Genomic DNA, 14,733 nt, shown 5'->3' on the forward strand with positions numbered 1-14,733 from the left:
AATGCAGTAGTTAGGAATGATAGTGATTTTTCCTAGTGATTTACACAACACAAGTGCACTCGTAGACTTTCATGAAATGCAAGCGAAATTTCCACGTGAACTGTGCTTTTAGCAGGTGGCTACAAACATTCAGTTCCTTTAGAATTCTAAGAGTACAGCTATTCCAACAGACGTTTTATTTCTCGACGTAAATAGGAATAAAGTGTGTCGTGATGAATTCCAATGAACAGTGTAAACATTAATTTGGCAAAAGAACTCTATGCAAGTGATAGAAGTCAAACATTATTATTTTAATATTCCTATGGAAAGCCACAACAAGTTTCACAAGTATGACTTATTTTTCTAACTTTACGTTTGGGTTGTAAGTTAAAACCGAGTCAATAATTATTATTCACAGTGTGCTGTGGTTTATGTGAATCATTCCGATATTTCGGGGATAATTAAATTTGAACAATCGCGTAACTTAGTCAGTGATTGGTTACCCCGCGTCGGGACCTTCAAGAATCAACGGCGACTCATTGCGGCTTACAAAGAATCGTGTTTTCATGTTTGGGCTGCTGCAAATAAGGGATATCGGTTGCATGCGTTGGTTGCTGAACACGAGTAATCGTATTTCCATGGTTGGGTCGCAAGGAGGAACTATGGAGACAACGTCACTGAAACCAGCAAAATTGTAAGGTGAACCTTATGTCAATAAATTCAGTTTATAAAAATCTGAACTCATTGTAGTTATTACCTCTCTCTGTACCCAGCTCCAAGTCTACACCCAATGTGCGCTTTGATTGAGATATATTAATTCTCCAAAATAACTGTTCGTGGCTTATTGTTAACTAATTTCCTGATACAATATAGATAAGCGATTTATCTTCCATCTTTAAGGCTTCATTTCAAATGATAAGAATTTTCTTATTATACTGTAGTATATCAGTTTGGAATACGTTTTATTTCAATGTTTAGATATTTTAACGTGCTATTTCTTGGGCTTACAGAGCAGCATTAATCACCAGCTGCGTAGGATCAGTACTTTTCTGCGTTACCTGCTCCTACTTTGGTCTCCTGATCTACGCAGAATTCCACGACTGTGATCCTATTACGACAAAGGTAATGATTAGTTTCTTATATAAGAGAAGTTTTTGGTTTATTATTATTTATTGAAATTTTCTTCCTTAATCACCCTCTTGTCAAGATCCTGGTTGCTTCTTACATTGTCGGACACTGTATATTATCTGACAGCGTTGTGAAAATTGATGCCGGCCCCGCTGATTAAGGGTAACGGGTTTGCCACTTACCCAGAGGCGTCGGATTGTATTACCATCCAAGTCGGGAATTTTCACCTGGATCTGAGGACTGGATTGAAAGTCAGGTATCCTACGTGATTACAATTGAGGATATGACAGCCCCGTTCTAGAAAGCGAAGAATAACGGCCAAGAAGATTGTCGTGCTGACCACGTGTCAATTCGCAATCTGCAGGGGTCCCGGCTGAGCAGAGGTCGCTGTGTAATCTAAGGCTCATCAGGGCTGTAACACCATAGTTTTCCTTATTGTCAAAGTCGGCCACTGCTGCCTTTCACTTTGGTTTTGGCAAGAGCCTCTGTATCGAGTTCAAAGGTCGGTCCTCTCAGTACGCCAGTTTCCAGAGGACAGTTAGTGGAGGTTGACACTACTGTATGGGGACATGACTGTGAACTTCAATTACACGCATTGAAGAGGAATATATATGAAACACTAACTTGTATGAATATTGAATTTTCACGGCCGCATTATAATCGAAACAGACTTTCAACGTATTAGGTCGTATTACCTACATGTAGTACGTGTTGAAGAGATGTTAAGTCATCATCATCATCATCATCATCTGTTTACCCTCCAGGTTCGGTTTTTCCCTCGAACTTAGCGAGGGATCCCACCTCTACCGCCTCAAGGGCAGTGTCCTGGAGCTTCAGACTCTTGGTCGGGGATACAACTGGGGTGTATGACCAGTACCTCGCCCAGGCGGCCTCACCTGCTATGCTGAACAGGGGCCTTGTGGAGGGATGGGAAGATTGGAAGGGATAGGCAAGGAAGAGGGAAGGAAGCGGCCGTGGCCTTAAGTTAGGTACCATCCCGGCATTCGCCTGGAGGAGAAGTGGGAAACCACGGAAAACCACTTCCAGGATGGCTGAGGTGGGAATCGAACCCACCTCTACTCAGTTGACCTCCCGAGGCTGAGTGGACCCCGTTCCAGCCCTCGTACCACTTTTCAAATTTCGTGGCAGAGCCGGGAATCGAACCCGGGCCTCCGGGGGTGGCAGCTAATCACGCTAACCACTACACCACAGAGGCGGCAGAGATGTTAAGTACAGAACAAAAATGCGGTCGTGGAAATTCAATATTCACATGCCCCACAACGGGCGACTTAAACGCACTCTACAGTGTGCTAGCAGCAGTGCCAGACCTGTAGATCAGACCCTTTCAGACAAAACAAAGATGGCCTAGGCCACCATAGCTCAATTGGTAGAGCAACCGACGCGAAATCGGGAGGTTGTGGGTTCGGATCCCACTGGTGTCCGGCTGGCCATTTTTGTTCTGTACTTAACATCTCTTCAACACGTACTACATGTACGTAACACGACCTAATACATTGAAAGTCTGTTTCGCTAACTTGTATGTTTCACAAAATCGGGAGAGAGTTAAACGGCCTGGTTTGTACCAAGATCTTCTAAATCGTCTCAATAGTACAGGAAAAATCTTTCATTTCTTGAAAAAATCAACGGAAATATATTTATTTCATGTAATTCGTTTAACTAGAATACCCGTGCAAGAACTCTTGCATGTGGAAATTCGTCTCCCTACCTTCTATCCCCACCCATATGAAGGGTGAATTTATTTCTCACTTATTAAACTTCTTTGTAGACAATGTTTATGTAGTACCATTGGTATCAAGTACCACTTAACCGTAACTACCCCCGTGCATTATACATGCCTTATGCGTTAAAACAAACGTGAATCATTACTTCCATAAGAACGTCAAATCCCACCAAACCAAGCATCGGTCAAATATTCGCGGACGCTCAATCACAGGTCGGAAATTAAGCCGAATCACGGATTTTCATATCCCCCTCCTCAAGTTCTCCCCTCCTAACCTATCTGGCTATTTTTTGGAGCACTCACTACTGCAGATTACATTCAACACAACGCAATAGCCCATGCCAAGCTCGGTCATACAAGTGCTACCAATTGATGAAGAACCCATTCTGACTGGGGTGAACTATGATTTAAAGGCATCCAGTTTGTCACAGTTCCTCTCGGGGACCTTGGGTGCGAGATTAATATCTGGGTGATAGGGGTTTTTTGTCCCCACAGTCGTTTTTTGTTTCAGATAGTAAGTCGTATGTGAACCAAGTTTGGTGGAGAGCTATGCTGGAACATACAGTACTGTTATCCGTAATCTCCATCATTTTGGACGCATTCTTTTCCGCCCCTTCTCACCATCGTGACAATGGGGCTAATCTTGGACTTAAATTACATTTGGAGTGTGACTATTCACCTCGGCGACCCCCAAAACTATTGAATCTGAAATAATATAAGTCGTTTTCTATTAATTTTATACTTCACCCCCTATCCATCCCCGCCAAAAGGAGTCCTATGAGTGTCTTTCACAACAGTAAATCTTTTCCAGATGGTAAATCATATGTGTACGAATTTTCGTAGGCAGCTATGGCCAAACGTACATGCATAATCTCGTTGCTGTAGAATATTGGAGCTGGCGTTGCCATGGTTGAGGCAGTTCATTTCTTTATCCGATTCCTGGAGCTGGGGTAGTGTGGTGACAATATCTCCGTAACGGTTGGTTTTAGAGCCTTAAAACATGGTTTTCTGGACCGTAGGTATTGCCGAGCTTTGTATTTTGCGTTAAGGGGGAGCTTTTTCTCGTCCTTGTACGACAAAATCGATATTCCGCTTATATTAGCCTAGTATTTTTATATATACCCCGTCGCACCCCCCCCCCCTCGAATTGTTCAAGGAATGCAAGATGTTTCCTGTACTATTGAGACGATTTCATATAACTAGGCAACTTCTTGCTAAGGAATATGTTCATTACCGCACCAGATGGAAAAACAATCCACTCGCGTGCAATGAACATCATGCATCATACAAATACATCGCCATTTGTGTAAAAAAATAGTTTCGTGAAATTAATACACATAGGAATCTTAAAAATAGAACAATTTACAGTCATTATTTCTTTGTTTTGTAAGTCAAATTACAATTAAATGTAATAAGAAACATATCAATAACAAAACAACCAAATATAATCAATAAAAATATTAATAAAAATTGCATAAAGTGGAATGAATGAAAAAGCACCTTTTATTTATTGAGGAGTGGCAGTTCACGACGGATATCACTAGTATATATATACATATATAAAACGCTAACGTGTATGTTCACAAAACTCAAGCTCTTAAACCATAATGAGTTGAAGAGGTATTATTCGTACCAAAATCTTCCAAATCGTCTGAGCAGTACAGGAAAAATCTTGAATTTCATGAAAAGTCAACGGAAATATATATTCATTATTTAATTTAAACGGTCACCTTGCTTGTTTCGCAATCGCTACGATAGAAACCACGAATATGGTGCGCACTCTGCTTTCTATTCACGGCGTTGCGTTGGTCACAGAGCCTGCCCTACTGTCAGTCATCATCAAGACCGGCAATGTGCTTTTACTGCATGGCGTTGCCTAGGATACTGAAAGTCACGATTTATCTCAAGCAAGCAAGTCGTATAGTTTAGAATTTTACCTCTGGCGCTGCGTATAAAACGAGATCGGATAATTGAGTTTTGTATCTTGCAGTGAATGGCCGTGCTGAGCAGTATAACGTAGATAGTGATCAAGTCGTTGGTTTTATTTCATTTGCGATTACATCATACCTCGACGACGTGCTAGTATAGAATACAACACGGCAAATACTAAATGACTACGCGTATTATGCAATAATAAAAGTTATTGATGAGAGAGGAGACCATTTAGAGACTACCCAAAAAGGGCAAACCACTCTTTGCTGGAAGATAATGAAACTTCTCTGGAATGAAACTATTATCTCAAGATTGTGAAAGATACAGGTCCCAACGAGATCGAGAAACCTCTGTTGATAGAGAACATCGTATGCTCAGAAATCGCACCAGGCATGGGCAACAATATCATAATGGATTAGAACACGTAATTCTAATAATTTTGTAATCTATGGTAGAATCGTAATCCATTGCTGAGCATTCTAACCGTTCAGTTTATACCTTCCTGGATGTAGAAGAGGTGGTACATTATCAATCTGATTTTTTTAATTCTCTGACACCTCCTGGGATTACTTTCCACAAACTGTTTTAAAGGTATGTATGTATGTTCAGTCCGTCAGCGATTCCGCTGGTGGGATCCTCAACAGCTCTGCCATCAGCTGTCATAGATGGCCTAGGCATCACTGAAGAGGCGCACTAGAGAAATGAGGAGTGAGATAGTTTCCCGTTGCTTTCCTCACCGAGCCAGAGTTGTTATTACATATCAGTCTGCCAAGTCCACTGAAATGCATACACCAACCGACCCTATGATCAAAATTTTCACGCCATTCATAGCAGAGACTGGCTGCATAAGAATTGGCATTACTAGCATCGCTCATACCTCAGTCACTTTCATATTGTCAAAGCCAAGGATAAGACAGAGACAGATCTATGAAAGTAACAAAAATGTTCTAGCCTATACCAGAAGACATAGTTTCATTGGTTACAGAGCCTGCACTTACGGTCAGCCACATATAAGACGGGCAATGTCCTTTTACTGCACTGTCCCTCACAAGCAAATAGAGTAGAGGAACCACCAGACCTAAGTGGATGGATGGAAAGAAGCAGGTACACAGATAGAAAATGAAAGCGTACTTGACCAAGAAAAAGCAGAAGACCATAACGAAGAGTTAAGATGAGCCCCTTGATCCCATAACGAACCAAAACACTAGGTCCTGCCAGCAAAGGCATTTTTTTAAAGGTAGGTTCCCCTATATTATTGCTACGCATGTAAAACACCCTACAATTATGCAATGGCACAAGAATGATAATAAAATCGTTTAAAACACTTTTAGTGCACGAACCTGCTGTGTGTGGGGAGCCGGTGAAACTGTTCTGATTCCTTGAACATCAATGATAACCACCGACCTACTATTTTAGTTTAAAAGGTTACAGTTTCCTGTAAATATATGTCTTAGTATGACCTTCAAAAAAGCACAGGGCTAATCTCTAAACGTTACTGGTCGAGACCTGAGCGTTGAATGTTTTTTTCGTGGTAAACTCTCTGGCCCTGTCACGTGTTACTTCCAAAGAAAGTGTATTTGTGATGGCCCCAGATAGAGAGTCGCATAACGAAGTATACGAGGGAGATATTTAATATATAAAGCCACACAAGCGAAGCGGGGGTGGGTGAGCTTGCACTATTTATTTAGATTGATGCCTTCACGTCCCGTCATTGGAGACATGATAATAAGCCATTGGGCCAAAGGTGAAGTTTTTACGTTTCGCAGAGAAAATCTCGTCTGTTCGCGAGGAAGACTTCTCTCTAATAACAGAGGTTTGAATTAAGAATGCTTTACCGTTGGTTTATTGTAAGTGGTACTCTCGTTCGTCACCAGATGGCTCGCTGTGCGCTGGCCTTGCAAGTGAGGGGTGACGGCACTATCTAGCTCCTATCAATAAATTAAAATAAACAAAATACAGAACAAATATTTTACCCTTTTATCCTACCACTTTCATCCCTGACTCATCTGATTCCTTGCTGTTTACTTAGGAACGCTCATAAGATTCAAAAACACACCTTAATATATATTATACTGAGCGCTGCATAGGTAGAGCAGGACGAGTTGATTGGCCACCACCTTCCCATGACATTAATCCCCTTGACTGTTACCTTTGATTACAGGTAATATCTGGTGTGCATTCGACTGTTGTTCATTATGAACAACATAAAATATATGAAAATTAATTATGCACTTCCGGAACCATGTTTTTACACCCATCCTTCCTTGTTCCTACACGAGAAATTTATTGACCTACATGCGAGGATCTGTCATAATAAGTTTTCCTATTCTTTGTAGTTGAATGAGGAAGATAGGTCAAGATAGGGAGCACTGTTTCATTACGGCCACCACACCTGTATTTTCTGACAGAATCATCAAAGTTACGATTATTCATGCATTACTCAAAGTTTAAAGTAAGTTCCTCAGTTCCCTTAAGAGAGAAAGTGGTGACTTGCTCGTTGAACCATTCCACTACTTCAGTGTTCAATTCACCGTCGCCTAGGAAGTCATCTGTCCCGTTGATTATCCGCAGAAGCATTAAGGACAGTGTCCGGTACTGATGGATTCTGCCCCTCATAATGCACAGTTGCTCAGCTGTGTGAAGAAAATCACTTTCTCTCAGGATACACATAAACCGTCCTGTGAATGGCAACAGGTTCCGTGCTTTCATCTTGAAGAAAAGTGATCACTGCGTGGTGCCTCCTCCCACGACCACTCGTTCAGTATGCCCATTCTGCGACTAACATTGCGCCAATCTCCTTTCCAACAACTTGTGCATTGCAGCGCAGTCAACTTAATGTACACTTAAATTGCAACAAGCTCTGCCCCTTTGTTCATAACTAATAAAATTAAACCTCTCAGCAATGTAATTCACTGTTTCAGGTAGCTAAAGGAAAGGATCAAGTCGTACCTCTTTTTGTGATGAAGACTCTCGGTCATTATCCTGGTCTTCCCGGTATTTTCGTGGGAGGAATCTTCAGTGCAGCTCTCAGGTATGTGGTGCCAGCTAAATTGCGTACGCTATTCACAAATAACATCCGATGTCAGCCACTTGACTATACAAAAGTATTATAAGAGGAACTCTGAAATTTTACTTTGAAAATATTTAGTTATAACTGCAGATTCCATTGGAGACCACATAGAACCGATCTCAGTATCGACAGGCCATACTACAGGGGGTCTTACCGCTGTCCCTCACAAGCAAATAAAATACAGGAACCACCAGAACTAAGAGGATCTATGGAAAGAAGCAGGTACACAGATAGAAAATGAAAGCGTACTAGACCAAGAATAAGCAGAAGACCATAACTAAGAGTTAAGATGAGCCCCTTGATCCCATTAGGACAGAACGAACCAACATAAAAAATAGTAGTTATATACTTATTTCCGCGAAGCAGAGAGGGAAGGTGAATTGCTGGACAAGGACTGATCAGAATTTAACTATTGCCGACAAAATCACATTTAAATTGTTTCGTTTCTTTCATTATATTGGAATAATTGGAAATAATTGCAGTTGGGAAGGTACCGTCAATTATTGAGCAAAACCTGGGACGCATTAGAAATTTGAAAAGATCTATCCAGAAAATTTACAACATGAGGAGTTCGAAGGCTCGAAATATTACCAACTGCATATTGAATTAAATACAATTCGCTCTGAGTAACACAGTCGATATCTTTTGCCCGCAGGTCTTGAAAAACTAGCCAGAGGAAGTTAACTCCTCCTGGAATGTATGCAGTCAAAAAAACAGAAGCCTTAGCTTCCGCAAAATATACAATACACAGGGTTTCTAACCCCGGGAGTTTCATTTTTACATCGGAGTACAATTCGTACGTTTGGGCCGAGTTCTCACCCATGAGCACTTCGATCATCATCACAATAGAAAGCGGTAGTACACTGCTGTACAATTAACCTACAGCTCGAATGTAGGAAAAGACGTACAATGCAAATGGCCCACATTACTCGGCCGAAGGCGGAGAAAGTATGGTTAAAATTTACCTGGCCGAAGGTACACAGTGAAATGGAGGCGAAATCCAAGCACTCCAAATTAATTTTTGGGAACAGGATCCCTAAATAGGCATCCGGCCATGCGACAAAGTGTTGACTACCGGTTGACTAAGTATTTGAAATTTTAAAGCGGAAGAACGAAATGAAATTTAGATGGTTGAAACACTTATTTGGCCTATATAAATTTAGAGGAAGGTTAACGAGGTTAACCACTTGTGATTCCTTCCATTTCAACTTTTTCCCCAGGGGAAATGAAAGTATAAAAATCTAAAGACACAATATATTACATTTTATTTACAAAGAGAAAGTCCTACATTTAATTTGAGAACGGACGCCGTCTCTCAGACCAGGAGGTTTATTTTATTTTATTTTATTTGCTATTTGCTTTACGTCGCACCGACACAGATATGTCTTATGGCGACGATGGGATAGGAAAGGTCTAGGAATTGGAAGGAAGCGGCCGTGGCCTTAATTAAGGTACAGCCCCAGCATTTGCCTGGTGTGAAAATGGGAAACCACGGAAAACCATCTTCAGGGCTGCCGACAGTGGGACTCGAACCCACTATCTCCCGATTACTGGATACTGGCCGCACTTAAGCGACTGCAGCTATCGAGCTCGGTAGGAGGTTTATTACGGTGATGGAGATGTGCGGAGAAGGTGAGAGGGTTGGCGGCCGTGGCCTGTACTAGGAACTGTCCCGAAATTCGCCTTAGTGTAGGAGAATGGAAAACCACGGAGAACTGTTCTCAGAACAGCCAACGACCAGGCCCTCTCAGTCTCCCGAACGCAGAGGCATAGAGCCACGGCAGAGCTGCGGCCAATCCTTCCCTGCTTAGTTGGTCGGTCGTAATGCACAACCATCGGACTATACGTAGCCCACTCTGCAGCCACCGACGTGAAAACACTTTTGATTGGGTTAAATGAAATTAATATCAGTTATATTGATAGGTGAATTAGCTTGATATCACTTTCTTTAGAGGGGTGGATGAAATTGATACAAGTGTATATAACTTCAGAGAACTAAAATGAACAATGCAATGACGGAAGTATGTACAAGATGTAAATACAAACATTCTCTCTGACTAGTAATGTGATGTGAACTGTAAATTCTTTGTCAGAGACATCTAGTTCTCAGGGGGAAAAAAGCTACGATTTCATTAATTTCACAGTTTTTTCTGGAGATGGATGCAGAATAGGGTAATATAAAATTTAAGCTTCACCGGGAAGTCTTACTCATGGAATAATAAGAAAATTTGTCTCAAAAACTATGATTGATATAATTTCCTTACGATTTGTATAACTTCGCACCGGTGCGGAGCGATCCTACGGAGGGGATGGGATAGGAAAGGGTTACGAGTGAGAAGGAAGCGATCGTGGCCCTCATTAAGGTACAGTCTCAGCATTTCCTTTGTGTGACAATGGCCTACCACGGGAGGAACCCTCAGGACGGCAACAACTCACTATCTCCCGGTTGACACCTCACAGTTGCACGCCCCTAATCGCACCGCCAACTCGCTCAGTCAACAGGTTAATTCTACGATGTAAGTAGAGAATTCGCGTACATATAAGATTTATGTATAAATGCTTAATCAAGTGAGCATATCAGCATATGCTGAGCATATCAATACCGCTTTCCGCGCTTAAATCCTCGGTATTTCTCGTACCGTTGGCGTCCCGTTAACTACTTTATTGCGGTTTTCGGGGAGTTCAACATTCACGACTAAAGTGTGGTTAGTATTCCGGAAGGCTTTATAAAAAGTAATAATAATTTTGTATGTATTTCTTTCAGCACAGTATCTTCGGTTCTAAATGCATTATCCGCGGTAGCGCTGGAAGACTTCTACAAGATATTTATCAGAAGGCCAATAACAGAGAGAGAGTCAAATATTTTAATGAGATCTGTGGTGATATTCTTCGGCATCGCAGGGGGCGCACTAGTATATGTCATCGAGAAGATTGGTACTATAATACAGGTCAGCATGTATTGCATGACAATTTTTTATTTTTTTTATTTAGGCCTATCTATCTGCATATATAAAATAAGAGTTTTGTCTGTACATTGCTCAGAAATTGAAAAGATTGCTATTTCTGTATCGGTCGTGTCCACAGTACCAACGAAATGCACTTTATGCTTTTCCGTAATCTCTGTCTGTCTGTCTGTCTGTCTGTCTGTCTGTCTGTCTGTCTGTCTGTCTGTCTGTCTGTCTGTCTGTCTGTCTGTCTGTCTGTCTGTCTGTCTGTCTGTCTGTCTGTCTGTCTGTCTGTCTGTCTGTACACGCATCACGAGAAAACGGCTGAAGTTAATTAAAGTCGGTATGTAAAGTCGAGGGATGAGCCACTACAATCAAGGCTATAACTCATTTTATTCACGATGAGTCAAACGGTAGTTTAGGGGAAGGCCTAAAATGTAATTCTCAAATATTTACATTATTAGTGGACCTATTGGTAAATACTACATACCTACAGTTATATAGAATTAAATTCCCGATTTTTATGTCTTATACGTGTTTACCGTACCTACTATGATAACACAGATATTCATGATTTTTTTATTTTTGTTGCTAAGTCCGTATCATTGCCGAGCCACGAGAAAATGGGTCAAGAAATTTAATGAAATTCGGTATATGGAGTCGGAGAATAAGAAACCACAGTCTAAGCTAGAAACAGTTTTATTCACCTTGAATGAAATGGTAGTTTAGTGAAAGACGCCTAACATTTAATTTCTGAATTCGTATGCTATTGGTCCTTTCGAAAAGTACTACATAACGAAAGTTGCAGTGAATATCATATCCGATAATTTATTTTTATTCAGTTTTAACGTACCGACTATGATAAGAGTCAGAAGAAAACTAAATGTGAAGGCCTACAATATCAAAAGTGCATAACATTGATCAACAATAACATCACATTGACCACTGTTTGTTGTGATGTTCTTTGTCCCTTATGCTGCCACTCAGCTCCGATGGATGGGATTAATACTGCGTGCCGACCATAACAGCCTGACTGAATATTGGAGGGAAATAGCTGGGGAGTTAGAAATACTTCTTCTTCAGCATGCCATTCGTCTGGTTCACAAATGTTTGATATGCTGGTACGTTTAAAGATAAAAATTTCATTGTTCCGTATTGAAATTATTGACGTTAAAAATTAAATAATTGAAAAGGAGGTTCAACCTATTCAATACTTAAAAGAAAGAAATGCAGTAATCACATTCCTATTTAAATGGGACCGGTTTCGATCTTAGTCCAGGTCATCATCAGCCGTAAAAACATGTACAATGTTTATGAATATTGGAGGTCAGTTTCACACTCTGATAGGCACAAAGACACGACACCACATTCTGTCATGTACAAAGTCACAACACTATCAACTAATATACGAAGATCAAAAATAACTTGAAGTCGCAGACGAATAGATTTGTAGTAGAAAGCCGCCAGCTCCTGGTGATCAGCGCGGCACATTCAAGGTCATGCGCTGCGGTCGAACGCCAAAGTAGAGTGGAGAATGTTTTGAAGGTCCAGAATTTGTCACGGTTGCGGGAAGTTAAGTACGTATATAAAAATATACGACGCAAATCAGTATAGTTGAATGAGTACTTGTACTCCTGCTAAGTTCTTGGAAAACGTTTTCTGATTTGCGTCGTATATTTTTATATACGTACTTAACTTCCCGCAACCGTGACAAATTCTGGACCTTCAAAACATTCTCCACTCTACTTTGGCGTTCGACCGCAGCGCATGACCTTGAATGTGCCGCGCTGATCACCAGGAGCTGGCGGCTTTCTACTACAAATCTATTCGTCTGCGACTTCAAGTTATTTTTGATCTTCGTATATTAGTTGATAGTGTTGTGACTTTGTACATGACAGAATGTGGTGTCGTGTCTTTGTGCCTATCAGAGTGTGAAACTGACCTCCAATATTCATAAACATTGTACATGTTTTACGGCTGATGATGGCCTGGACTAAGGTCGAAACCGGTCCCATTTAAATAGGAATGTGATTACTGCATTTCTTTCTTTTAAGTACTGAATAGGTTGAACCTCTTTTTCAATTATTTAATTTTTAACATGCTGGTACGTAACACACTGGTTCATCATAATATTCCAGCTATTCGATCCCTACTCTGACGCGCTGTTTTGAAAGAACCTTGTGCGCACTTAAGGCAGAGGCTCACATAATAATAGTATTATTATTATTATTATTAGTAGTAGTAGTAGTAGTAGTAGTAGTAGTAGCAGCAGCATGACCTGGTCTAGAATTACAATTTAAACTTATTTCAAATTACACCACCACAATTCACTAAATAACTCTAAATTCAATCCTGAAAAGAGCCGTTTCTTAAGAATATCTTCTTCCTTTTCACTTTTATTAAATTCTGCATTCATTTTATTCCAAATTAGCAGTGAAGAAGGGGTTTCTCCTCTGGCTTGGAAGAAAAATTTGCCTCCAAATCAGATAGAATTTTCCACCGGCAGTGTAATGAGTTGATTTTGCAACTCATCGGGTACTCCCATTAAACAGATGAGTAAGAGGGCATAGTTTTTGCCCTAGGACGCTATAATATTCGCCTTCTCCGCCCCTTATGACTCCCTGCCCCCGAAATTAAAGAGCGTCCACGGCTTACGGCTGTCTGCGGCCTGGCCATTACAGCTCTGGAACATTGGGCTGTTAGATCGGCAGCGTAGTACTGTTCGTTAAAAGGGAGAAAATATGTGGTTTTTAATTTGATACAGTATTTCATATGATAGCAATGCTTTTAATCGCGACATTACTACTGGCGTCATTGTACAGATTTATGTTGATTTCAATTGGTAAAACCACCAAGACAATCTTTCAGAGGATGTAAAAAGGCACGTGGAGAGTGAGTGTATGCCATAATAATGAAAACTCTCCAACTTAATTGTGACTGATGGTAGGCAACAGGGCCTACCAATACGATGAAAATTCCCTAATCTAGTCTTCACATAATAAAAGACGTTTGCTGACTTCCCCATCGCGTTGCTAAGACCTATGCAATTTCATACAATCTTATTCACAACGTGTACAATACTTAACCTAGAACTCTGTATACAATGTAGAATTCCGTAGTGAAGCATGGGTACACCAACTAGTTTATTTATTTATTTATTTATTTATTTATTTATTTATTTATTTATTTATTTATTTATTTATTTATTTTACCACCAGAATCACCCGTTCTGCGTAGAGTCCTCTTTAAATGAAACTCAAAGTAAACAACTCACCGTGGTTTCCTATTTTCACACCAGGCAAACGTTGTGGCTGTACCTTCATTAAGGCCACAACCGCTTTCTTCCCCGCTCCTAGTTCTTCCCTGTCCCATCGTCAACATAAGATAATGTTATTGCAGGAAATGCAACACTAATTGTCACATACTTTTCTTGCTATCATCTCCCATTAAAAAGAGTGGTTCTATAGGACGTCTACAATACCCCTTTTAGCTTTCGTAAGGCTGTAGAACATGAAATATGAGATATTAGATCGAATAACAATGTCGTGTTTAAATTTGAATGCATTAAGGCCTGGTTTCTTAAGTTTTTCAAGCTGATTTTCTAGATAACGTCTGTGTTTAAAATGTCGCACTATTTGCCTGCACTTTGAAAAAGATATTTCGATACTATCATCCTTGATAGTTTTATTTAAACTTAATTGTATAATGTCGTACGTTGCTCTTTCAAATCGTACAATCCCGTCCTCGCCACACGAACTGTCTGCGATGGTGCGACGTAAAACTAATTTAGAAAAATAAAAATTAAAAATCCCCCTCATATAAAATTTGTCTATTTTATGTTACCGTGTCTCTAGAGGAAGATGGAAGAGTGTAAAATCTCGTCAAGATCACGATCAGAGACACTTTTGAAGGGCCTAATATCGTGCACAATCCACTTC

The 14,733-nt window shown here is 40.5% G+C and overlaps 1 protein-coding gene and 1 non-coding gene across 3 annotated transcripts in view; both read left to right on the top strand.

Moving 5' to 3' along the window:
- The window catches only part of LOC136867450 (sodium-coupled monocarboxylate transporter 1), a 124,226-nt gene that overhangs the window by 92,505 nt on the left and 16,988 nt on the right, over positions 1–14,733 (top strand). For both annotated transcript variants that reach the window (XM_067144656.2, XM_067144657.2), the window contains exons 9-11: positions 990–1,101; positions 7,702–7,811; positions 10,615–10,798. In XM_067144656.2, coding sequence (XP_067000757.2) covers positions 990–1,101; positions 7,702–7,811; positions 10,615–10,798 — 406 coding nt within the window. The remainder of the gene's footprint in view (positions 1–989; positions 1,102–7,701; positions 7,812–10,614; positions 10,799–14,733) is intronic.
- TRNAS-CGA (transfer RNA serine (anticodon CGA)) lies at positions 2,477–2,553 on the top strand. The gene has a single exon. It is a non-coding gene; the product is annotated as a tRNA-Ser (tRNA).

This window comes from Anabrus simplex, chromosome 3, assembly GCF_040414725.1.
Source record: "Anabrus simplex isolate iqAnaSimp1 chromosome 3, ASM4041472v1, whole genome shotgun sequence".
NCBI lineage: Eukaryota > Metazoa > Arthropoda > Insecta > Orthoptera > Tettigoniidae > Anabrus > Anabrus simplex.